The following is a 27,985-nucleotide window of genomic DNA, read 5'->3' on the forward strand; positions in this document are numbered from 1 at the left end:
TAGCATGAGAGGATCAAAGATCTAAAAGGAAACTTAAAGACTTTCTAGTCCATCTCCCTCCCATAATGAGTAATAAATTCCAAACACAGGGAGACCATACTTTCTCCCAGAAGTCCCAAAATTAGATTGGAAAATAAGCTGGAACTAAAATTCACTGTTTCTTCGGTCTCACACCAGTGTTTTTTGGGAGACTTGCAACTAACACTGAAATTTTCTCGTATGACTGTTTTTTCCCTTCTATTAGGTTTTCTCCTTGAGATTTTTTTCCATTCTGTCCTTCTCTATCCATCACATTTCTGAGACCTCACATGTGTTGCTTGGCTGTGCCTGCTTTCCCCAGCCTGCCATTGCTGGGGAGCCAAGTTTATCAAGGATTTCTAGACAGTGACATAATCCCTTCCCCACCCAAAAAGACCTCTGTTATTTGGTCTTCCTGAACAAAGTGCGTTGTCTTCCAAATGCTGCTCATTACTTTGGGACAGAAGGCTTGTTGGAGCCACCTGAACACCTAAAAATATGCTTTAGTTGTGATGGTGCCTTTAACAAAGTGATTTGAACCAATAGTAGATACGTCACAAATGCCATTGTATCTTAAAGACATTTGGTGATGGTATTCAGATCTCAAAAGAAATGAGGTCATAATATGTTGATAATCATTAAAGGAAAAACAATTATATATTAGTACTGTGTCTGACTTTGCACTTATCCTTTGTTGTTGTAACTTTAATCATTCAAAAACTAGTAGGGTTTTATATGCTAAAAGTTTTGTATACAAATGAGAAGAATCTAAGCCATTGGCAAATTGTTTTTATTCATAATTTTCCACTGTAAAACAAAAGATAATATTTCTACCCATTTACAGTTGTGAAACTTTGTAGTCAGACTTGGGTTTGAATACTGGCTTTGCTACTGCCTGGCTGAGTGACTAGACACAGGTACCTCAACTGAGTCCCATTTTCCTCATTTGCAAAAAGGGGCAGGAATACCTTGCAGAGTCATATGGGAATTAAGAGAATAATGCACATAAAATACTTCACACAGTGGTACTATGATGTAGGGACTTAATAAATGAGAACTATTATTAGTGCAATCTTTTGTTAAGGGCTGTAACAAAGGTTGTTGTGTGTGTGTTGTTATTTTAGTTCAGATGAATTTAATTTTTTAAATGTTGTATTTATTTTTGAGAGAGAGACAGCATGAGCAGGGGAGGGACAGAGAGAGAGGGAGACACAGAATATGAAGGAGGCTCCAGGATCTGAGCTGTCAGCACAGAGCCCAACGTGGGGCTCAAACCCACAAACCATGAGATTATGACCTGAGCCGAAGCCAGACGTTCAACAGACTGAGCCACCCAGGAGCCCCTAGTTAGGATAAATTTAGAAATTAAGTAGCAAATATCACAACTTGGACACGAATTGGATCTGTGATTTCAAAACAGTTCATTCATCCACAATATACTCCTTTATGAGACAGAATTAAGGTATTTACAAGGGTTTGAAATCTCTGCCCTGGCTCTTTTTTTTTAAGAAATTATTTGGGCAGCTGTGCCAATTAACACTTAAAGTCTAAAAAGAGGTTATTGACTTTTTAATGGGGTTTTCATTAGCTGATTATTATGTGTTGACCATCTGATAAACAGAATAAAAAAGCACAAAAGACTAATACAATTCACTCTACACATTTAGAACTGTAAATGACTTGGACATCTTTTATTTATACATTCATTACATAATTTTGAAGTGTCTATTTTGTACTAGACATAAAAAGTGTATCCCTAGGGATACCAAGTTGAAAAGACAAATCCCTACTCTGAAGAAACTTACAGTCTAGTATAATGTTTAACAAAGGAATTTAAAAGCCGCTTCTTATAATAATGTAAGCCTTCCTTGATACCCCTTGGCCTCAGCTGGGGGAATTACTACTCTTGCATGGTCCCGTAGCATTCTATGCTTGCATGTGTTTTAGCATTTCTCACACTGTAAATTGTTTCTTGTGCTGGACTCTAGGCTACTTGAGGGCAGGACTATGTCTTGTATATCACAGAAAAACAAGATAACTAAAACATGATCTTGGCCTTAAATGACTCAAAATTGAGTAACAGATTGATAAAACACCTAACATACATAAAGCATTGCAGTATGGGCTTGCATGAAATGCTACAGACTGTATGTTGCAGGAGGTAGGAGGTTTGGGGTGATATTTAGAAGAGATTGTATTTGAATTTAATTCAGAAAGAAGGATAGGATTTCCATAGGTGAGGAGATGAGGAAGAAAATCCAAGATGAGGGAAAGGCAAGAAGCAGGATAGTACATGGGCTGCTTGGGGTGTAGCACAGAGTCCCATGTGAGTGGGCTCCAGCAAGATTGTTGGATGGGGCTTCTTGTAACTGACCTTGAATACAGTAGTAGGGTGTCGGGACTTTGTTCTGCAGGCATTGGTGTGCTGACTAGGATATCTGGGCAAAACAATTTGATCACTTTGTCAACAGTGTGAATGTTGGGAAAAGAAATCAGATTTAGGAGGGGCAGTCTGGATATTTCCAGTAACATAGATAAGAGATGTTGTAGTGAAACATGGAAGAGAGCAATTCTGAAAACATTGTGCAAATAGACATGTCAGACCCTGATCTAGAGTAAGGGTTGGAGATTCCTATTTCAAAGCCCTTTTCTCAAAGGTGAAGGCAGAAGCTATGGCAGTGGCTAAAGTCAATTAGGAAAAGTACAGAGAAAGCAAACCAGGCACTGAACTTTGTGGAAAACTTATTTTTAAGGGGCAGGTAAATCTTCAGATTTAGAGGAAATTGTATCAAATCTGTTACTAAAAAGATCAGAAAGGGGTACCTGGGTGGCTTAGTGGGTTGAGTGTCCAGCTCTTGATTTCGGCTCAGGTCATAATCTCATGGTTTGTGGGATCGAGTCCCACGTTGGCTCTGTGCTGACAGTGCAGAGCCTACTTGGGATTCTCTTTCTCTGTTTCTGCCCCTCCCGTTTGAGTGCTCTTTCTCTCTCTCTCTCAAAATAAATAAATAAATAAATGAGAAAAAATGAGGAAAACTGTATGTTTGGAATTAACTGGTTTGTCTACAATTTAGGACAGAGCCCCCTAGAACCCAGGTGCCCCAACCTGTAATTGAGTGCATTATTAGTCTAATGCTCTGGATTCTAGTTTATTACTAAATTAAAAATCCCACTTTCCACCTTTCCCATCCCTATCCATCTTGGTAAGACAGACTGGAGTTGAATTTTGGACTCCATTATCCCAGTTTCCTACATGTCTCAGGCTTCTAGCTACCAATAGCAAAGAGAAAATTTTGCCATTGGAAAACACAGGGCAAGCTGTCCATATGGGTGCCATTTAAAGCTATAATGTGTGATGTGAATTGATAGTATGAACTGTAAAGAGCCTAATTAAATCTACTTTATGCTTCAAAGACCATGAGTTAATTTTGTGGGTTATTAAATGTTTTCCTATCCTTTATGTAAAGAAATGTGCTACAATTTCAACACTGAATTATTTTTATTATCCCCACATATCCTTGCTATATACAGAAATGGAAAGATTTTGCTCAAAAACCAAACCACAGTTTTTCCTTATATTTTTAACAGAAGATTTTGTTGTCATTAATGGCAGTCTTCTATGGCATGTGCCACAGGTGTGGCTTTGAAATTGTTTTTAACTCTTAATTATCAAGTGAAATATTTCTACCTCAATTAGGGAAGCCTGGAAAGAAAGGATATGAAACTTTGATAAAAACCATCTTGACAAGCAAGTATATAATAGGGCCTATCCTCAGAATAGCATCACCCTTGCTGAACAATAGAGCTAAATTTTACATGGATTTTATTTATTTGGCTGGAAGGGCTGAGCTTTGAAAATGAAGTATCACCTCATAAGAAAAAAAAAGGACCCAATAATTAAAATCACAAATTAAACTGGAGAAATAACAATCAACACCAGAGATATTAACAATTTTAAGGGAATATTATGAAAAAATTATATGCCAACAAATTGGACAACCTAGAAGAAATGGATAAATTTCTAGCAACATACAACCTACCAAAACTGAATCAGGAAGAAATAGAAAATTTAAAGAGATTGATTACCAGCAATGAAATTGAATCACTATCAGAAAACTCCCTCAACAGCAGAAGTCCAGGATAAGATGGATTCACAGGCAAATTCTACCAAACATTTAAAGAAGGGTTAATTCCTGTTCTTCTCAAACTATTCAAAAAAATACCAGAGGAAAGGAAATTTCCAAATTCATTCTATGAGACCAGGTGAAGACACCACAAAAAGGGAGAACGATAGGCCACTATCTCTGATGAACATAGTATTTTGTTGAGAATTTCTAAGTCTATCAAACTCAAACTCACAATAAATTTAAAAAATCATTCACCAGGATCAAGTGGGATTATTCCCAGGATACAAGAGTGGTTCAACATTCAGTGTGATACATCTCTTTCAGTAAGAGAAAGGATAAAAACCATATGATCATTTCAGTAGATGCAGAAAAAGCATTTGACAAAGTACAACATCCACTTATGATAAAAACCCTCAACAAGTAGGTCTAGAGGGAATATATCTCAACATAATAAAGGCCTTATATGGAAAACCCACAGTGAACATCATACCCAATGGGGGAAAGTTAAGAACTTTTCCCGTAAGGTCAGGAACAAGACAAGAATGTCTACTCTCACCACTTTGATTCAACATAGTGCTGGAAGTCCTAGCCATAGCAATCACATCAAAAAGAAATAAAAGCATCTAAACTGGTATGGAAGAAGTAAAACTTTTACTATTTGCAGATGGCATGATACTATCAATAGATAACCCTGAAGATCTCACCAAAAAAACTACTAGAACTGACAAAAGAATTTAGTAAAATCACAGGATAGAAAAATTAATGTACATAAATCTGCATTCCTATACACTGATAATAAAGCAGCAAAAAGTGGAATTAAGAAAACAGTCCCATTTAAAATTCCACCCAAACCAATAAAATATCTAAGAATAAACTTAACCAAAGAGGTGAAAGACCTATACTCTGAAAAGTATAAAACACTTAAAAAAGAATGGAAGATGACACAAAGAAATGACACATGCTCATGGATTGGAAGAATGGTATTAAAATGTCTATACTACCCGAAGCATTACACAGGCTTAATGCAATCTCTACCAAAATAATATTTTTTCACAGAACTACAAAAAATAATCCTAAAATTTGTATGGAGCCATAAAAGATCCTGAATAGCCAAAGAAATCCTAAAAAGGAAAAACTGGAGGTATCACAATTCCCAATTTCAAATTATATTACAAAGCTTTAAAAAGTATGGTACTGGCATAAAAATGATGTATATATCAATGTCACAGAATAGAAAACTCAAAAATAAACCCATAATTATATGGTCAATTAATCCTTGACAAAGGAAAACATAAACAATGGGAAAAAGACACTCTTCAACGAATGGTGCTGGGAAAACTGGAGAGCTATGTGCAAAATAGTTCTTACACCAAACACAAAGATAAACTCAAAATGGATTAAAGACCTAAATGTGAGACCCGAAGTCATAAAAATCCTTGGAGAGGGCGCAGGCAGTAATTAATGCCTCTGACACTGGCTGTGGCAACATTTTTCTAGGCGTGTCTCCTGAGGCAAGAGAAATAAAAGCAAAAATAAACTACTGGGATGCTATCAAAATAGAAAGCTTCTTCTGCACAGTGAAAGAAACAATTAACAAAATCAAAGGCAACCTATTGAATGGGAGAAGATATTTGCAAATGACATATCTGATAAAGGGTTAGTATCTAAAATATAGAAAAAAACATAACTCAACATCCAAAAAATAATCCAATTTAAAATTAGCAGAAGACATGAACAGACATTTCTCCAAAGAAGGCCTACAGATGGTCAACAGACATGTGAAAAGATGCAAAATATCACTCATTATCAGGGAAATGCAAATGAAACTCCAATGAGATACCACCTCACACCTGTCAGAATGGCTAAAATAAAAACACGAGAAACAATGGGATGTGGTGATAAGGATATAGAGAAAAAGGAACCTTCTTGCACTGTTGGTGAGAATGCAAACTAGTACAGCCACTGTGGAAAACAAGATGGAGATTCCTCAAAAAGTTAAAACAGAACTAGGGTGCCAGGGTGGCTGAGTTGGTTAAGCATCTGATTTTGGCTCAGGTCGTGATCTCATTGTGAGTTCGAGCCCCACATCGGACTCTCTACTGTCAGCATGGAGCTCACTTCATATCCTTTGTCCTCCGCCCCCCCATCTCTCTGCCCCTCCCATGTGTGTTTTCTCTCTCAAAAATAGACATTAAAAAGTTAGAACTATTCTGTGATCCAGTAATTGGACTGCTGGGCATTTACCCCCCAAAAATACAAAAACACTAATTTGAAGGGATATGTGCACCCCTATGTTTATTGCAGCATTTTTAACAATAGCCAAATTATGGAAGCAGCCCAAACGTCCATCAACTGATGAATGGATAAAGAAGATGTGGTACATATATGCAATGGAATATTATTCAGCCATAAAAAGAGTGAATCTTACTATTTGTAGTGACATGGATGGAGCTGGAAGGTATTATAAGCAAAATAAGCCGGAGAAAAACAAATACCATATGATTTTACTCATATGTGGAATTTAAAACACAAAATAAACAGGTAAAGGGGGAAAAAAAGGAGACAAACCAAGAAACGGGTTCTGAAATACAGAGAACCAGAGGGATTACATGGTTACCAGAGGGGAGGTAGGTGGGGGGTGGGTGAAGTAGGCAATGGAGATTAAAGAGTACACTTATCATGATGGGAAAAAAAACTATCTCAACCCATCATTAATGAACTATTTACAACTGAAAAAGTCTGATAGAGGTCAGTAGACAAAATGGGCAGTAACTGTAAAAATGCTAAAAGTTGATGGCCTATACCCAGATAATTGAAGATTTTTATTCTTAAAAAATGGGTTTTAGTCATTTGAATATGACATAGTAAATGATCCCATTAGAATTCTCACATAGGGACTCATAGCCTACCCAAAAGGATCTGAAATAGACTTTTGAATTGACTAATCATTTTCTAGCCCAGAGTTTCCAGAAAATGATGAGGTTTTTTGTTTGTTTTGTTATTTTATTTTCCTTGGTTTACTTTGTATTTCTATTTTTTTTTCCTCAAGTGTATTTTATTAAGATATAGTGTACATTTACAAAAGTGTGTTTCATATGTATACAACTCAGTGATGTTTCACAAGTTGAATACACTCAGATCAAGGCTTGGAACATGACCAGCCCTTGAGAATCCACCATCACAGTTCCTTCCAGTCAATAGGTACTCACTCACACTCTGCCCCCTACTCCCAAACTGTTGGGAGATAATTATCATGGGTTCTGATGTTTCTGGGCTCTTGGAAGCAGAAACACTGCCTTTGTTCAGAGTATCTGAACAAAGGATATCTGTGAATAGCCTTGGAAGACAGAAATGGTGTCTCCCTCTAGAGCAAAGGGCAGATTTGCTTACAGAATTGAAAAAAATAGAGATTATGTCTCCTATAGAGCAAAGTACAGGTTTCCTTGCTATTCTGTGTAATAAAGATAATGTCTGCCTTCAAAGCAAGGGGCAGACACACTTGATTCCCATTATAAAGGATTCACTTCCCCTAAGCCCAGGGTTCCTCTCCTCTGCGGCCCAGTCTGTGGGCGGGTGTCACCTGGCTTTCTTCATGCTCCAGAATAAGAATTAGGGCTCAAGCAACTGGTGCAAGCTCTGACACTGGCTACTGAGTTATAAGGTCCTTTGTCTCTGACTCTGTATACGTTACTAAGCAGGCTAACATACTAGATTGATAAGTAGGGTAAAATACCAGAAGCTTTACTGTTGTTCACAGTGATGACTCTGTTGACTTCTATCACCACAGATTGTTTACTTGTTCTTAAACTTCATCTATAAATGGAACTATAAAGCACATACTCTTGAGTCTGACTCCTTTTATCCAACATCATGTTTGTGAGATCCATTCATGTTATTGCATGTAGGCACAGTTCTTTATTTCTCACAGTATTCCATGGTGTGAATATTTAAACTGTGTGTATTTTTTTCTGCCAGTGATGAATTTTGGGGCAGTTCCCAGTGTTAGCTATTAGGATTGTGCCGTTATAAACACTTTTATGCATATCTTTGTGAATACATGTATGCATTTCTGTTGGATATATTCCAGAGCTGGATCAGAGGGTGTGCATAGGTATTGCCAAACAATTGTCTAAAGTATTTGTATTGGGCTACTCTTCCACCATTGTGGTTTCTCTGTGTACTTTACCACACTTGTTATTTTCTATCTTTTTAGTTTATCTGTTTTTTTCAGACTGGAATGCTTTCATTTTGCCATAATATTATAAATAAATATGCCAATGGTACTCTTCCAGTTTGACAGAGCAATCTCACAAGTATTTTTGCTGTTTAGGAAAAGAGATCTATCATTTGCTAGGTTGTTACCAGGGTAACTTGTCAAGATAATCTGGCCCAGAAAGTTTTTGTAGAAAATTTTCCCATGAAGACAATAATCTCTGAAGTCTTTAGCCTCTGACAAGACCAACTTATTCACATTGTATTTCTAAAGATAGAGTTTTAACAGAAACAAGGTGAAAACTGTTAGGGATATTCATAGAATTCTCCCTATTATACAGGAAATAGATGGATATTCTTCCAAGTGTTCCCATTGAAAGCAAAACAAAATCTATATGACCAAATCTTCCCAGTAAACAGAAGAGAAAGTAACAGGATTTTACTAAATACAAGGGAAATTAAGGACACAGTCGTTAATCTTTCACATAAATAAGGTCACAGGAAAATGAGAGAAAACACCCAACATGTTATTGTTTTTCTTTAAAAAGTCCTTTGGTAGGTAACAGCCACGTGCAGTTTTCCCATCCCGGTCCTGAGAAAAGTAGCCCTTCTCCTATCACCACTCACAGAGCAAGCATCCCTTCCTTGCAACTTCTCAGTCAACCCAGTCTTAATTCTAGGCCCAGCATTTCACTGGCTGTTTCTGCTGCTGGCCTTTCATTCAGTTTTTCTTGCTTAGGGCACCACCACAACCTCTTTGGTTCTTTTATCCACTCTGAACTGGAAACACCTTTCTTTTCATCTAGACTGGTCTTCCTTTAAATGCTGTAGGAATTGCTAAGGGAGGGAGAGAGGGTCTGGAAGCATGCAGAGGGGCAGTAAGAGCTGTGGTAGTCTTCTTGTCGGGACCTCCACTCTGACTCTGGATATGAAAAGACAGCTAGATGAAACTAAAGAGACTGCTTTTGCCTCTGTGTCTGGGTTGCCACTTTTTGTCTTTATGATGTTTTTGTGGGGGTAAGGCTACCACTTTTAAAAAGAGGTAGGAGAGAGATGAGAGGGGAGAGACAGAGAAGGAAATAAGAAAGAGAAGACAAGCGTACACTCACCGTGGCGCCTGTGACACTTTATCATTGAGGATGAAGAATGGAGGCAACTTAAAGTCCCTAGATTTTATATGAATTCGATGGTGAGGCTGAAAAAGCCTCTCACCAAGGGCATTACCATTATCCTCACTATGTGAATAGGGTCTAACTCATCAGCTCAATCACTTGCCTGACAGTAGGGTTCCTGAGTGATGGTTGTGTTGGTAAGGAATTGGGGTCTTGTAATGAAGGAATAGAAATGTCTTTCGTGGGCTGACAGAAAACCTGGGCCCACCACGAGTTCTGGAGATCAATATTTATCTAAAACCAGAAAGGGGAGCTGACAGTGGTCTGGAAAATGTCCATCCAGAAGGCAACAGCCTGAGGGGGTAGATAAAGCCTGAGGGGGTAGCAGGCAGCCGTCGGTGACCAGAGGGCAAGTTGCATAAATCACATAGACCAAGCGGCACACTGCTGTTTTCCCTGGGCTTTATTAATGCCTAGCAGTTGTCCACAGGTGATGAGCAGAGTGAGTAAAACAGGCTCCTGAACATAGCTAAAAATCCAGGTGGTAGTGACCGGGCTAGGTCCAAGCAGTGTAGATAAAGGCAGTGAAATTTATAATATCATTTGTTTGACTTAGAAGAGTGTGAACCATGCCACGTAGCATGTGATATTAATGCCGAACTGCCATGAAGGTCTAACATTAAAGTTGAGAGAATGAATGTTCAAACGAAGGAAGACGCTGAAAGGTCAGCATGAAAAGAATGATAGGCATACCCAGAGCTGTTGCCAAGGCACAGGTCCAGCAGGAAGTGGTTGGGAATCTTGTATGGGAGTATTTCCAAGGGCAGAGGTTAGCCACATTGGAACCCAAAGGGATCTCCACTGGCTTCCTTATCTGGCAAAGTCTAGCTCTATGAGCTCTTTCATGCAATACATAGTGTGCAAGTGGATTTGGCCAGAGGTCCTCTTTGATCATCTCAGCAATTCTGTCTGACTCTGGAAGGGTGTGGTCTGAAAACCAGGCAATGAAGCTGCAGATGACATCTTGATTCCTATGAATGAAGGATTGGGATTCATGGCCTGGGGGTCATATGATTGGAGTGGCAAAAGACATCACATGGCTGGGTGTCCTAACCTCATAGTCCTTGACAGTGAGATTGTTTCTGTACTATGGGTTTCTTTGAAAGAAGAACTTGAACTTTCAGTCCATCCTAGGGTATCTGAAGTCCTTCACCTCCAAATTTGTTATGTACTTTAACATCTCTCTTCTTGGCCTCTAGTCAGAGGGGACAGCTATGGGTGGTTCCAAAAAGTCCTGACCCAGAAGCTGGGGATAGTCTCAACGATGTAGTTCCTCCACTCTAGGTAGTACTGCAATACCTTTGCAAACTTGTGCTCCACCTATGGTATGGCTCTGTCAACTTGAGCATTCACAGTGCTCATTTCTGGCTGGACAGCCTCCAGGAAGCTCATGTGGAGATCCACAGTCAGGGACCAGGGGCCTTCCTTGCCCTTCACCTCATTCACCGCTTTTTTTTCCTCCACTGCTTCCATTTCTTCACCTCCTGGCTTCTCCTCCACCACTTCAGACCTCTCCTTCTCATCCACTGCTCCTGAGAAGATGGCACACTTTTCAGGCTTCATTTCCTTGGCCTTTGTCCCAGCCATCTCTTCAGACCCCAGCCTCCCTGTGCCATAGATTTCTAGGCCCTTGTCCCCACTAGGACCATGTGGATCTTCACACTGAAAGCCATTTTTCAGGATGCTATCATTTACCCAGAGGCTGCTTTCAGGCCCTTCATGGGTCAGTCTCATGATAGTCCATTTCCATTACTGTCTAGTCCGCCCCAGCCAGCGGGGTGGTCGATCCTTGTGGGTTCGTTCCTGAGGGAGGGAGAGAGAAATAGGGCAGGAGGGAGACGCAGAGAGTGGAGGCAACACAAGGTTTCTGATCAAGCCGCTTCTTCTTTATTGAGAAATCACCGTATCTTATAAAGGTTTCGAGGCGGGAAAACAAAGCAGCTGATCTAGGTTGGTTGCTAGGAAACAGGGTTAAGGGATTAAGACTGGAGTAAAAGAGGAACCAAACCAGGGTTTTTAGCACAGCACTGAAGGGCTGGTACTACCCTGCCTGCAGGCGGTTGATCTTTGATCTTCTGGCTTCTCCTGATAGGGAGTAGTGCTTCCCTGCCTATAGGTGGCTAATCTCCATTTTTCTGGCTCCCCACACATAACCTGTGTCATCCTTTTAATTTCTGCCTTGCTAGTGTGCGTGTGATGGTATGACATGGTGACTTTAAGTTGCACTTACCTAATGTGTGACAAAGTGAGAGCCTTTTCATGCGTTTCTGGGTCATTTTGATATCCTCTCCGTATGAGGTGTCCAAGTCTTCAAAAGGTCAGATAGATGCTATCATCTACCCTGAACCTGGAGGAAAAAGTAAACTAGAAGCACTGGTGAGCATTATATCATTCATCTAAGAATAAAACTTGAGTAATATGTAAAAGATCAGCAGAGTTAGGCCAAAGAAAGTAGAGAAAAGGTAATGAGGAACATAAGAGAAAAACAAAAGACAATAGAGTATCAACAAAGATTAACAATGAAAGGTGAGAGAGAAAAAACAGTATTTGGAATGAAAAATAAAGTCATAGTAGTGATTTAAAGAACTGTCAGAGAGTGTGTTGGATAGTATTATGCCAATGCATTTTCAAACCTGGATGAAATATATTATTTCATGGAGTATATTTCATTGACACTAACTGAAATTAGCAGAAAACCTAAATAGATGTAGAAACAATCAATAAAGTGAATCAAGAGTTTGAAAGAAATCTTTGCACAAAATAGCATAAGGCTGAAATGGTTTTGAGACAAATACTACCAAACCTTTAATGAATACATAGTCTATTAAACATTAAATATTGATTGTGAGCCTGTGGTATGCCTAGCACTCTTCTAGACCTTTAGGTTATATTGGTAAACAGAGCAAAGATTGCTTTCCTTTTTGAGTTTCTAACAGAGAAGAAAGACAATAAATAACACTTAAACAGTACAACTTAATAGGAAATTATGAGTACTATGGAAAAGAAACAATAAGAGTTGGATAAGGGGATTGAGGTTTCTGGGTGTAGGGAGTGAAGAGCAGTAATTTTAAATGGAGTGGTCAGTCACGCCAGAGTGGCTAAAATGAACAAATCAAGAAACTATAAATGCTGGCAAGGGTGTAGAGAGACGGGCACTCTCCTACACTGTTGATGGCAATGTAAACTGGTGCAGCCGCTCTGGAAAACAGTGTGGAGGTTCCTCAAAATCTATCAATAGAACTCCCCTATGACCCAGCAATAGCACTGCTGGGGATCTACCCAAGGGATACAGAAGTGCTGATGCATAGGGGCACATGTACCCCATGTTCATAGCGGCACTTTCTACAATAGCCAAACCATGGGAAGAGCCTAAATGTCCATCACCTGATGAGTGGATCAAGAAGATGTGGTATATATATATACAATGGAGTATTACATGCAATGAGAAAGAATGAAATCTGGCCATTTGTAGGAAAGTGGATGGACCTCGAGGGTGTCATGCTAAGCGAAATAAGTCAGGCAGAGAAGGACAGATACCGTATGATTGCACTCATAGGTCTAACAGGAGAACAGGAGAAACCTTATGGAGGACCAGGGGGAGGGGAAGGGGGAAAGAGAGTTGGGGAGAGAGAGGGATGCAAAACCTGAGAGACTAATGAATACTGAAAATGAACTGAGAGTTGAAGGGGAAGGGGAAGGGGGGAAAAGAGGTGGTGGTGATGGTGGAGGGCACTTGTGGGGAAGAGCAGTGGGTGTTGTATGGAAACCAATTTGACAATAAACTATTTAAAAAAAATAAATGGGTGGTCAGAAGAAGTCTCATTAAAAAGGTAAGATTTGGGCAAGGATTCAAAGATGAGAGAGTTAGCTAGTGGATATTCTAGAGAAGAGCATTCAAGGACGAGAGAAGAGCTAAGCAGAGGCCCTAACAGGAGCATGCCTGGGGTGTTCAAAGATGAACGGAGTTTAAAATGACTGTTGGACAAGAGTTGAGATAGTAAGCATTAGAAATTTGAAGCTTAGAAGAGATCTGGGATGGGGATAAAGATTTAAGAACAATCAGCATACATGATATTTAAAGCCAGAGAGCTGGATGAAATCACCAACGGTGTGAGTATTGTTAGACTAATCCCTGAGGCCTCCAAAATTATAAGGTCAAGGAGAGTAAGACTAAGAAGAGACCATTGAGATATGAGGGAATGAGACTGTGAAGTGTGCTGGCAACCTGATGAGTAAAGGAAAGTGTTCCATGTGTGGCATGATGGTGATACGTCAAGCAAAGTCTGAGAATTGACCATTGGATTTTACAACAAAAAGAGGCACTGGTGACTCAGGAAGAGCACTTTCAGTAGAGTGAGGGGGCTGGAGTAGGTTTTAAGGGGAATGAGAGGAAAGAAATTTGAGACAGTGAATATTTCCTTTGTTCCAAAAGGAAATAAAGAAATGGGGTCATTACTTGACAAGAACAGTTTTGGAAGTGTGGGAGGGTGACAGCTTTGCTATGATGGGTTTAAGAGGAAATGTGAAGAGAGAAAGTGAAAGCAGCAAGTATATACAACTCTTGAGGAGTTTTGGTCTACAAAAGGGGGATGATAAGCTGGTGGAGAAAGTGGGTCAAAGAAAATGTTTTTAAAATGGGAGAAAAGGAACTATGTATACATGCTGTTGTCACTGATTTGGTAGGGAGCATAAATTAATGATATAGAAGAGAGGAAGGAGAATCATTGGATGGATGTCCTTGAATAGATGAGATCAGATGGAATCTGGGGCCTAAGTGGAGGAGGAGGGGGAGGAGCTGGCTGTCAATGGGAGCATGGCAAGTTCACCTTAGGAACTGCAGGAAGGCAAGGATAAGGGTGTATACGCTGATTGGTGGGTACAAGTGGTGGAATATATGAAGTTCTCTTCTGGTTGTTTCAGTGTTCCCAGTAAGGCAGAAAGCAAGATCGTCGTGTGAGTGAGGATGAGGCAAGAGGCACTGGGATTCTGAGAAGAGATCCTCAAGGTCATGGATTCGAAGTGAGGCACATCAGCATGGTTGGGAATTTTTCTTCAGTCACATTCAGTGTACAGACGCAGCATGAGTAAGCAGAGTTAGATTTAGAGCTGAATCAAGAAGAGCAAGAGAATGTTGACAATAATTGATCTTAGAATTTAAGCTGGAGGAATAGAGGACATACAGGGATGAGGGGCAGTGAACAGGTGTCCTGATCAATGCACTGGAGGACCCAGAGAATTGAAGGGTCACTGGGCCAAGTACCAGAGTGAGCGGGAGGGATGCCATAGTGGTCGGAGTGTGGCACGCAGAGGATTGGTCAGATTCTTACTCATCCTTCCTAACACAGCTCAGATGAGGCAGATTGAAGATGAGGTCATTCCAGGTAGAGAGGTCAGTGAACCACGAGGCCAGGAGTTGAAGGATCACTGATGTTTATATTGAAGTCATGGAAAGATAAGACCAGAGAGCAATGAGAATGAGCCAGGAGCTAACATCATTGAGAAATGAGAGGGGATGACCTGGGGATGGCATGAATGTAGGGCATTAGGTGATCTAAACTGATGAATGACAAGATTTAAAGCTGGGCCTGTATTCTAGGGCCAAGGTTAATTATATAGCAATGCTACCTTTGCTGAAATCAGTTAGTGGAAAAGCAGATACTTTTAGAATTTCATATTAATGTCACATACCCTGTATTCTGCTTTTTTCTTAGAGTGCCTAGAAGGTTACACATATAGTAGCTGATCAGAAATAAGCAATGTATATGTGGTTTTTTTTAAAATTAGTGAATGGTGATTATATTGGGTTTAGTGTGAATGGTAATTTCTCTTGAAGTCTTTCATTCATTTTGAGTCCTAGAGGATGGACTAAAAACTGCTGAAAAGAACAAAATAGGATTTGAAGTTGGGGCTGGAAACATTCTATGTGTATGTTTGTATATATATCAATATATATGTATGTATGTATAAATATACATATCTTAGAAAAGAGGAATTGAGAGATAATACAAAATATGTGAACTGTCTTGTCAACCAGAAGCAGAAATAGAGATGTGAAAAGAGAGGAAGAGAGAAGGGGGGAGAGATAGAGAAAGAAAAAGGGAAGAAAGAAAAGAAAAACGAGGAAGGAAAGAAAGATAGCTTCTTTGGAGAACTCCAGAGTAGCCACAATTCTGCACATCGTAGAATTATAAAGTGTTTAAATTCTCTGGGAAACAGAAAAAAAAGTGATCTTTTAATGGATACACTTAATAGAAGATGAATGAAGAGAACCTATAAATTGTGGAGCCTAAATTCCCTTTGACTCTTCAAATCCTGTTGAGTACTTCTTCTTTGCTTTGAAAGGGATCTCTCACTCTTGACTTAAATTCTTGAAGCAAGTGTGTTTGTATAATTTGGCATGCAGAGCCATGGGCTGGGCCACCCAGGGTAGAATGCTGAGGGCCCCAATCTGGTGTTAAGACCAGAAAGAATGCCAGCAGACAAGAGAAGGAGATACACACTTGGTTACTTGCCTCAGTTTCCCATAGAAAGCCCATGAAACTGTGTTTGCAGAGGGAATTGGTGAAAAAGAGGCTTTAGAGATTGACCAAGTAGCTTTACAGCTGCAGTCCTCTTTCTACAGCCTCTTAGAAAAAGTATATAAATAGAAGTGGAATGAAAATATTTTAGTTACCAGAGAGTGGGTAATGATTTACCCTGGTAAAGGCAATAATTGTGATTTAATCATTTTCTAGGAATACAGCACTCAGAAAGAGCAAATATGCATGATGGTGGCTGATGAAACCATAAGGAGCTGGAGGTCTGTGTAGGGGGCTGGTCTGCTAGACCAGCCCCAGGGTGGCGGGGCCACATGCCAAGGGTGACTGGGAGCAGCCTAAGGTTGTAAAGAGCCATTATAAAAATTGAAAAAGGCAGTATAAAACATTACATAAAATATGTTTGTAGAATCTAAATGTTAAACACAATTATTCTAACCTAATTGTGATAAAACTAATCATTAAAAATAAAGAAGTTGATACAATAGCAAATCAATAACATTTACTTATGAAAATTCAAAATATTATGGAATCTTAAAAAGAAATAGCATGACCTTGAAAAACAGAGTGCATCAGTGGCGTCATCACTGCAAGAACATATCGTTTGAGCAAACTTTTCCAGCTGCTTGAAAAGATGCTTTTAGACTCTACTAGTTACAAAATGGTGAACAGAATTTTGTTCTAATGCCTGGTGTTTTCTTCTCAGCTGTCATTTAAAAACAATCTTTTTTTTTAATCAGTTTTTTTCTTTAGACAAAAGAATATTTTTGTGTTTTGGTGCATTATATTCTCACTGAACCCTCTGAACTAGGCACTGTCATTAGTTCCATTTTACAGATATGAAAACTGAGGTGCAGAAATAAGTAATTTGCATGTGGACACCTGTAAATGGCAAAGTCAAGATAGGGGTCCAGGCAGTCAGATCTGTAAGCTCTTCCTCTCGAACACTGCAGGGTACACCCTGAGACTTTCTCAGTCTCCATTTTCTCGTGGTGGTTGTGTCAAATAAGATGAGGAGCTCAGGTGGTGGGGGCTGGGGGTAGTTTTGTCTTTGTCTGTTTCTGTATTGTTTAATTTGTTAAAATGAACATGAATGAGTCCTGCAGTTTTGTAATCAAGTCAAACAATTTTAAGGCCTATCGGAGCGCCTGGGATAGAGAGGCACCCAATAAAGTCCTTGCTATTATGTCTGAAAGCAAAGTCCTAGAGTTTCCACTTGACTCAGTAGGGATTTGTTAGCTCTGGAAGCTTGGTTGTGAAGGAAAGAAATAAGATAGGGCAATAGGTAGAGGAGAATTCAGGTTAGAGGTTTTTATTTTCCAATGAGAAGGGCTTGTACATCCTAAAGTGAGGGGTGGGAAGGCCAGGTGTGAGAGCAAATTGGTGTAAGTGAGTACACAGATAGAGTGAAGTCCCAAGGAGCAGGGGTGGGGGACAGTTCCGGAACCTTTACCTTGAGAAACGTTAATATGACTTAACTTTTAGTAGATAAGCCCCATTGTGTAAGTTCCCCGAGGTTATAAAAACAACAAGATCGTTTTGGAAAATGAGAAAGGAATGAAAAGAACGCTACGGTTTTATTTATCTACCTGGTTCTGGGCAATGTGAGAATAGGTTTTCTGAAGAGGAGCCAACGGTTTATTTTTCCGTTTGTGGGTTGCAATGGTAACATGATTGTTGGCAAAAGAACATCTTTTCAAGCGGCTTCCCTTGGTGTAGGTCAGCAGGGTAACAAGAGGAGGTATTTCTGCAGCTGGGAGAAGGGTTCAGAATCGTCTTCCTGGAATCTCATTTCAGAGTCTAAAATAGATGTGAAATACTGTGCTATTTGTGAATTGGGGGCCTATTCCTTCTAAGCACATCTGTTAGTAGCTGTTGAAATTCAAATAAATTCAAATAAAGTCCAAGCAATGCTCATATTACACACCTCCAGAAAACCTACACTACAGTCACTGACGGTGACGATAGGAAAGCCTTGCTTTTTGGCCACAACCGTGGTTATCCTGAGCCCGAGCCACAGCACTTAATCTCTTTAAAACACCACTTTTTCTCCCTACATGAGCTTTTCAACTGAGATTCATTTTCTTTGGCAAAATTTTAAATATGAACTCTATCAAACAGTTGTGGATTTTGGTTTTGATCATTCTGCAGCCTTCAGAAGTTGAAATGAGGTTGTTAAACTATTGAAGTCAGAAAGCCAGGACTGAATAGATGCATTTTTCCACTTTGTCTTTTCTCCAGCTTTAGTAAATGATAGTTTTCATCTGGGTGCTGCGATTGAGGGAATTTGGTATATCTATTTATTTACACACGATTCCATTTTATAAAGAAATCAAGGTATCTTTAAAAAGGCAAACACAGGGGCACCTTCATGGCTCATTCATTTGGCCATTTGACTCTTGATTTCAACTCAGATCATGATCCCAGGGTTGGGGGATCAAGCCCTCTGTCAGGTTCCGTGCTGAGCATGGAGCTTGCTTAAGAGTCTCTCTCTTCCCCTCTTGCCCTCTCCCCTGTTCTCTCTCTCTCTCTCTCCTATTAAATAAAAAAATTTTAAAAAGGCAAATACAGTACAGAAAAATGAGGGAATTTCTCTTTTTCATTAAACTGTGACTCTGTAAGGAAACGTAATCTACCAAATGAATTGAAAGAAGTAGAAAAAACTTTTTTTCTAAGTAGTTGAAATTTTGAATAGAATTTGAAATAGCACATTCATATGTTATTACCTGAGAGCTTAGTGTTAGAAGTAGATACCATACAAGGCACATTACATGAATTAGCTCTTTTAGTCTAAACTTTATAATTACCCTATTGAGTATTACTATTTCCATCTTATAGATGAACGTATCCAAGGATTAAAAATAAGTAATTTGTCCAAAGTCACACAATTGAGTCAGGATTCAAACCCATGTCTGTTATTCCTGGTTATTAACTCATAATCCAAATTATGCCTGTTATATGGAATGCAGTAAAGCAGAAGATAAAGGACCATAAAAAGAAATCAAAATGTATTAGGAATTAGAATAAATGTCTTCACTTTTCACATGTGAATTCTAAATCCAGGCAAACTTTTGAAAAAAGTATTATGGTAAAAATAAGGCATCAGGAAGGGAGAAGACAAACAGAATACTAACAGCCCAGAACAAGGCTCCATAGACAAAGGTGTGGCAAAAAGCGCATGCCCTTGATTCTCAAGGCATGATGCTTGCATTCTCTAGCACCTTTTGGAAACATGAGTTGTTTCTGTAAGGTTCTGGTGCAGTGAAAGATCCCTCCTCTAGGAAAACTATTAACTTGCCATTTGACACTGATATTCCTGTTTTCTCCTAACTCTTTGCTTTCATCTACATGGTGCAAAATATAGTAGGTGTTAGAGTCCATAATGTTCACCAACTACTATTGCTCAACTACTAGTAGCTGGTTCCTGCCTCTTTCCCAATTTTACTTACATAAAAAATATTATCCATGATTCCATTATTTCATGTCAGTAGTGACTTGGAGTTTTGTCTTCAGTATGCTCAGTAAGTAGAATTATTACTGGACTCCCCTCCATCATTAAATAGGAACAAATTTTTTCCAGCCTTTATAATTATAACTCTAATGCCTATCTAGTAGCCTGTTGAGGTGTAGTATAATTTATATTGAGCATTTTGCTTGTTCCCAGTTTTTGTTTTTATAAATATCCTTTTGAGAATATTAATTATACATTATGTACTTATAATGCAAATATATATTCTATTATATATTCATTATATAGTTAATATATATAATATATATACATTTCTTCATAAGTGAATTGTATGTTTATATCCATTGACTTTTTATCTCTTGAGGTTTTAATTTTTGAAGATTTGAATAAGTTATATATTATATATGCCAACTTCTTTTGTTCATAACCAATACACATGTTTCCCAATTGTGTTTCTCTTATTTAGTTTTTTATATTATAGGCATTTTCTTGCTTGATTTTTTTGAGCCATTTTTTCTTTTGCAATTTCCATTACTGCAATAAATTCTTCAAAGATACTATCCCTCTAAAGATTTCATAAATATTTTATTCTTGGTTCTCCTAGCCTTGCTAAGAGTTAAAGCAAATATTTGAGTCTGTAATCCATGAGGGGCTTACTCTGATGTGTAGTATAAGAGCTGATCCAAATGATGTTTGCTTTGTGTTGGTTAACCAGTTACCCAAGGAATTACTAAAGTATAATTAGGCAATCATTAAGTAATTATTATTTTCCCTAATTTATACTTGTAAATTAAATTTATTTCTTTATGTTCCACACTGCCGTGATTATGTATTTTAATAATTTAGGCAGTATGCTTTGTTTTAAATTTCCTAGGACCTAGATAAGCATCATGTTCATGGTTTCTCTGTTAGTGTGGATCTTTAATATTTAACAAATAGTAAATAACTATACTTGCCGAAATTTGTTTTCCTGTATAACACTGTATATATCTCAATTTGTTCATCTTGTTTTATACATTCCAGAAGAGCTTTGTAGTTTTATTTGCATATGGCTCATGAAATTATTTATAATTTGTTTTTTTTAAATGTTTATTTTGAGAAAGAGAGAGAGAGTACAAGTGGGAGAAGAGCTGAGCAAGAGAGTAGAGGAGAGAGAATCCCAAGCAGGCTCCACGCTGTTAGTGCAGAGCAGAGCCTGACGTGGGGCTCAAACTCATGAGCCATGATATCATGGCCTGAGCTGAAATCAAGAGTTAGGTGCTTAACTGACTGAGCCACTCTGGTGCCCCATCTAATTTTCTTTGTAAATGTTCGTGGCAATTCTAAGTTTTCCTCTCTCCTGTTTGTTTTGTTTCATTTTGCCATTTTTAATGGAATTTCTTCCCTTTTTAGTCTATTATTGACCTGGTACTTAACATCACAAAGAAAGCTCCTAATTATGGTAAATTCATTATAAACCCAGTCACTCTAATAAACTCACATGGGCCAATAAATTTAAACAGATTTCTTAGGATTTCTAGACATGCAATGCTTTCTGCAAATAATCGTAGTTTTATCTCACCATTTAATATATTATTCCATTGACACACAGTAAATACCCACTAAATGGAGTTGTCATTCTTTGTGTATTGAAAAGAGCATTAGGCTGGAGAGTCCAGAAATTTGAATCTTACTCTCATATCCTCAACTAAGAAAGCCATCTATGAAGCACTTTGTCTGGGTCAGGCAGCCTGCTAGGCACTTTACATAGGCCGTCTTGCCTAAGGCTTAGAGTAATAATCAAATATCAGAAATGAGGAAACCAAAGTTTAGCAAGTGTAGCAGGACAAGGCTGGCCCATGCCAGGCCCAAAGAAGCAGTAAGAAATGGAACACCCAGGTACCGAACTGTGGCAGTCTGGATGAGAGGCCGTGGGCCTGCGGCCTGGAGTTCTGACCTGGCAGGTTTATTACTCCCTGGGGGCTGCACTGACCACTGACCTTTAGTGAAGGGTCTGGGAGGAAGTAGGGGGGCACGGAGAAGCTGCATCAGCTCACCTTCATCCTTGCCATGTAAACACACTTCACACTTCCTGCTTCTGGGTCACAGTAAGTCTGTGTGAACACAGTCCTGGAGGACTGCTCACCAGTCTTGCCACCCCCATGAGCCCTTGGAGGTCTGGCTTCTCTCAGTGAGTTGAGAAATTTGTCCAAAATCACATAAATAGTGAATGATGGAGTCAGTGGCTTGCTCAATGGCCCGTGCTTTCTCCATCCCCCAGTGATGTCTACACCAGCGATGTGGTTCAGGTGGTTCATTTCACCTCTCTGGGCTGTAATTTCCTCATCTGTACAATGAAAGAGTGAGACCAACGGCCCAGTTTTAACAGGCTGGACAACAACTCTGTTGATAAATGCATTTACTTTTCTTCAAGATTGCAAATTTCTCCAAGTCAGAGATGGTACTTTCTGCAATCTTGAATCGCCCTTATTGCTTTGCATGCAACAAGTGTCTGGTGAGTACTAGACAGGATGAATGAGTGATCGATCAGTCAGTCAGTCATCTTAGTGCTTTTCTCACAGGATATTTTCGATGCTGGGACATAAGGGACTAATAATATTTTGCATTTCAACTGTGGAATCTGTTAGAAAGACTGCATTTGTCATGAGCCTCTTCACAAGAAGATGCTTAGCCAGGGTCAGTTTGCTTTCATCTGGAAAGAACAAAGAGTTGAGCTTAGGAAGGCTGGAAGCCCAGAAAGGATCAACGTGGGAGCTGTGGAAGGTAGACTTTCCTCTAATAAAGCTGTTTGGGCTCACTCTTTGTCCTGCTCTTATAGTAGCAATATGAAAAAATTTGTGACTATTCAAATTTAACCAAACTAGAGGCTCTTCAAAGCCAGTGTTGAATAAGTGACAAACTGTGGGGAGCATGCGACAGAGAACTACTAAGTCTTAAGTTCCTGACTGTAATTGAAACACAGTGTTTTCAGTGCACCCTCAGAAGATATAATACGATCACTTCTGCATTATTTAATATTCTTTTGTGCAAAAAAAAAAAATCCAAAGGAGGATACACAGCGCTTAGGAGGCATACAATCTGTGGTTTTTGTAATTACTAGTTTTAAACTTAAAATTTTATTAAAGGGGTAGCTGGGATGCTCAGTCGGTTGAGTTGCCGACTTCTGATTTTGACTCAGGTCATGATCCCAGGGTCATGGGATCAAGCCCCATGTCAGGCTCTGTGCTGAGTGTCTCTCTCCTGCCCATCATGCTTGCTCTCTCTAAAAAAATTTATATATATATTTATATACATATAATTAATATAATGTAATTGTTATACATATATAAATAAAATAGAATCTCATTAAGTCACTAGTTAACATTTCTAAACCTTTACGTCCAAAAACTTCTGAGCAGATATCCCAATAACCTTCCGCTCCCTCTGCCATCCCCAGCCGAAGAAGGTAGGGAGGAAAGACCTGCTATGAGTTAAGAGGGTTTTGGGGGGAGCATCTGGGTGGCTCACTTGGTTAAACGGCAGACTCTTGTTTTCTGCTCAGGTCATGATCTCACAGTTTCATGAGTTCAAGCCCCAATTCAGGCTCTGTGCTCTGACGGTGAGGAGCCCGCTTGGGATTCTTTCTTTGACCCTCCCCCACTCTCTGTCTCTCTCAAAATAAACAAACTACAAAAAAGGTTGTTTTGGGGATGAACACAGGAATTTGCCACATGTGCAAGCTTCATAAAGACCAGCATCATGTTGAGACTATAACATTATTGTCCTCTGAACCTAAAAGAAATATGTGGGGGAAATTAAACATTTTTTGTTGAAAATTATTTAGAATGTCAAATCGGTTTTAACTAAGTTTTTATATAGAAGGAAGCATAGGGAGGAAAAGCTAATGAGTCAAACTCTTTTGAACCACAGTATCTGCAGGGAAAGAAAACATGACATAAACCAAGAAGGGCTTTCATAACATGGCTGTAAAGGAGAATGACGCAGACCACAGCAGCAGGTCAGTGCTACCAGAGCAAAGATCGTCAGTGGTGCTTTCCTTATTCTTCATCTCCTTACCCTTTGTTAGCCAAAATATCTGCATTCAATTGCAACCTGAGAAACAGGCAATAAAGGCACATGTGTCTTTCCTTTCAGGTTTTTGTTGTTGTTTTATTTACCACTTTGTAATAGTGCTTAGCTTTATTGTCCCAGAGTAGGAAAAGGTAAACATGTTAATTAAATTTTAGCAATAACTTAGTGTAGATATTTTTACCTTCTCTGTGTTATTTTAGTTTGCAAGAGAAGGCACAAGGCTCAGTTGTAGAAAATGCCATGGCAACCTGAGCTAAGGTGGTCCGGAATTCTCTAGACTGTGTTTCAGGGTTGCGAGTGCTATTTTACAGTTCTGTGCAAGGCTAGATAGGAAAGAAGAAAGCTTTTTCACCTAAATGAACTTGGTCTTAATATTTTGCCTTTGAGTTCAAATGATCCAGCTCCCCTGGCTGACTGTGATGGGACTGGTCCTCTGTGTTTATTCAAGTTAAATCTCATACAAACCCTTAAATTGTAGGAGTTTAACTATATTCTTTAAAAGAGAGCCTGAACAATGTGGACCTAATCCAAGTAATATCCTTTTCCGGTAACGTCTGACTCCTGACCTGTCGTGTGCCTCACTATGTCACTCCCACCCACAGGAGATTGAGCACTAGCTCTGGACAGTGAATCGCTAGAGGTGAAAAATCTCTTAAATACGTTTTCAACAGGTTTTAGTTTTGAAAGGAAGCTAGTACTGCTTGACTGTTTCTAGCTTCTGGTACTAGATCAGGAAAGAAAACCAGTTGTTAACATTTTCCCTAAAATCTTGGAATAAGATGGAATGGGGAAATTTTCTAGTGCTTTCTTTTGGCAACCATAGGGATGTGCTTCCCAAGGGTCTCACAGGAAGAAACTGATAGCTCTCAGAGAAGAGATTGGCTTTGTACTTAACAGTTATTTTTCTAAGGAATATTAATTTTTGAGAAACGATTAAGCAGAATGATAGAATCTAACATGTCGGGTGCATTCCATCTAGGTGAACTTGGAAGGTCAGCCCATATTGATTTATAATGAACATCTAAGCTGTGCTTGATTTGCCTAGTGTAGGGTGTTTGATAAGGACAAAATAAGTTTCAGTTTAATCTAATTTCTTATTTATATTTAGTCAAACAATAAAATGCAACATTAAATATATCCCTAACTATATATATTATAGTGGTTGACATAGCAGTTGCTTTGGGTTTTGTGTTTATACATTATATATTTTTTTCTGAAACAAATAACTTACATAGTGTGTCCTTTCTATCCTTGTTAGGAGAAATTAAAATTATAAATTCTCCAGGTATACTGTTTTTTATTTTTACTCCCTCTATGGGCACTTTGAGTTTTCATTCTGAAACACAACTTGGTCCAAGTCTGCAGAAAAAGTCCAAATCCTTAGCAGGCTGTACGAGACCCTTTACCATCCAGCCGTGGCCACAACAACCTATTGAATCCATAGGAGTCTCCCAATCAGAATGTTTGGTGTCATGTTCAGCTATTTCAGCCACCATTCTCCTTTGTTTATTATACAGCTTTCACTATTACAAGATTTCTTTTTCATGCAGGGGGGGGAATCATTCCTTACATTACCATGTTGGAGTTACTAAATCCATTGAAAAGACTTGATATCATTGGTAAAACATTAGGTAGTGTCTAACTCAGGATGTCACTACACCTTTATTGTCAATAAAATGTCAGCTTTTTTGTAATGACTTTGGCTTTGCTAACAAAAGCCAAATTTTCTATTTCTCTCTGTGTTCAGATTGCTCTTTCTCAATAATTTTTTATTTAAAATTTATATTTGTTGGAGAAATTTGAAAGAAAGGCAGAAAGAAAACAATCCTTATTTTAGGAGATGATTTGTATTATCGTTTTGATCTCCATCCTTCAAGTATTTTTCTGTCTGTATATATTTTCTTATAAAACTAAGATCATACTATACATCTTGTTGTGTAACTTTAAAAAAAGTAATACCACATGATAAACATCTTTAGAAGTAAAAATTAATCTTCTATATTCCTTTATATGAAAATATAGTAACTTATTTAACCAGTTCCTAATTATTAGATATTTAAATTCCTTATACTATTTTCTTGTTATATACAGTGAACATCCTTGAGGTAAAATCTTTCCCTATTCCTCAGTTATTACCTCAGGATAAATTTTTAGCAGTGGAATCAGTGAGTCACATTTTATTTATCTAATTAGGCAACTCATACAACATGTACAAAAACTCAAAAGGAATAATAGGATATTCAGTGAAAAGTAAGCCAGAAGCAGCTACTGAAAGTAGTTTCCATTTATTTTTCCAGAAATATTTCATGCTTTGTAAACTTATATAAATCCTTTAGTATGCATATTAAGAAACTAGTAAAATGATTTCACTAAACTTTTGTTTTGTAATTTCATATACTAAATAAGCAAAGCTACTAAAATTTCTACAATAAGGCAGCACTGAATTATTTCAGTTCTGTACTGTTAACTTAGATTTTACTTATACGTAATATATCACTTACTAAACTACTGTGATATTTTTATCTTTATTAGGCAATTAAAAATCTTTTGACTACAAATAAGTTCAAACACACTCAAAAGCAAAAAATAATATAATGAATCCCCAAGTACCCAACTAGTATGATTTTAATAAACAATGGCGAGTTTTTCCTCCATAAAAGGTTTTTACTGATTTATACTCTTATCTGCTAAATGAAATTTATACTACCTTCAACTTTATATTGTTGAATTTTATAGCTGCTGTATTCAATGTTGTATGTACATCTTTTTAACCAGAATAATTTGGTGGTAGAAATGGAAGATGATAGGAACATAAGGCATAGTAACTTTTGTTGCAGTATGACAAGAAACTTAATCTAGCCCAGTGATGCCAAACAACTCGGTGTAGCTTCCTGGCTCAGTGTGTTTGGAAGAATTATGAGAACACATTCAGGCTCTGGGGGGCAAGTGTTAGAATTAATTAGTAATGTCTACCGAAGGAAAGGAAGGAAGAGGGGGAGGATTGTTGGAATCTGTGCCCTGTAACTTGGTGATTCTGCTTTAGCAAATGTGCACAACACCATGCTTTTCTCTTTGTTTAGTAGTCATAAAAGCCAATTTGGTTTAATTAAAAGGTGATAAGACATTTCTATTGACCTATAGATTCCCAAACCCTGCTTTTACATTGACAACTTTCCTTGACAATATGTTGCTCTTTAGGGCACCTGGGTGACTCAGTTGGCTGAGCATCAGACTCTTGATTCTGACTCAGGTCAGGATCCCAGGGTTGTGGGATTGAGCCCTGCATTGGGCTCTGTCCTGAGCATGAAGTCTGCTGGAGATGCTCTCTCTCCCTTCTTCCTTTCTCCCCTGCTTGGACACACACTCTAAAATTTTTTTTAAAAAGAAAAGTAGTTGCTTTTTTGAAAAGAACTCAGTGGTGCTGGTACACATGTAAAGATGATGGTTTTACACCATCATTGGGGGGCAGGTGTGTGGGGTTGTTCTTAGAAGCAGTAAAGGATGGGGTACCCGGGTGGCTCAGTCAGTTAAACATCTGACTTTGGCTCAGGTCATGATCTCATGGTTCATGGGCTTATGCCTCTGTGCTAACAGCTCAGAGCCTGGAGCCTGTTTCAGATTCATTCTCTTTCATTCTCTCTCTCTCTCTTAAAAATAAATAAACATTAAAAAAGAATTAAAAAAAAGAAGCAGGAAAGGATGGCATTTGTCACATAGGTCTACCTGGCTCCAGGCAGGACCATGAATCTGTTGAAGTTCCCAGTGTGGTTTGTGGTCATGGAACAGAGAAGCTAATTGACCCACACTAGATCAGACTCCAAATCTTATTTTTAATGCCGATTTAAACTTAGCTAACCAGCCACAATGAAAGTACATTTAAAAACCATGAAGTATATCAAGTTTTTGAGAAGTAGTGTTTCAGGAACCCATCGAAGGGTAAATTTAGAAGGCATCTTAGAGGTAATGGAGACAAAGCGTAGGCAAACTACCTCCCATAGGCCAAATCCAGCCCCCCGCCTGTTTTCATAAATCAAGTTGTACTGGAATACAGCCAGGCCCATCTGTTTATATATTGTCTATGGCTGCTTTTGCATTATAAGAGCAGAGTTGAGTAGTTGTGACAGACTATATGGACCACAAAGCCTAAAACATTTACTATCTTGCCCTTTATAGAAAAGGTTTGCCAACCTCTGATTTAAACCAGGCTTTTAGTTTTAGAGATGTAGAGAGCGGGAATCACATAGGTTGTGTAACTTGAGAAAACAGCTGGCTGAATTCCTCAAATCCCCACTGTCATGATCCCGGGCTACAGTCCCTTAAGGTTTCTATAAGAGCAAGAGCATTTTCATATCTTCTGGAAGCTCTACTCTTCGTCAGGCA

The 27,985-nt window shown here is 38.6% G+C and overlaps 2 protein-coding genes across 5 annotated transcripts in view; one reads left to right on the forward strand and one right to left on the reverse strand.

The window, feature by feature from the left end:
• ACYP2 (acylphosphatase 2) overlaps nucleotides 1-27,985 on the forward strand; it is a 159,914-nt gene that overhangs the window by 103,690 nt on the left and 28,239 nt on the right. The gene's annotated exons all lie outside the window — the stretch shown is intronic.
• Nucleotides 10,300-11,250, reverse strand: TSPYL6 (TSPY like 6). The gene is given in 4 exon segments (XM_029938383.1): nucleotides 10,300-10,325; nucleotides 10,328-10,714; nucleotides 10,717-11,226; nucleotides 11,229-11,250. Coding segments are annotated over 4 exon segments (945 nt in total).

This window comes from Suricata suricatta, chromosome 4 (assembly GCF_006229205.1).
Source record: "Suricata suricatta isolate VVHF042 chromosome 4, meerkat_22Aug2017_6uvM2_HiC, whole genome shotgun sequence".
Taxonomy (NCBI): domain Eukaryota; kingdom Metazoa; phylum Chordata; class Mammalia; order Carnivora; family Herpestidae; genus Suricata; species Suricata suricatta.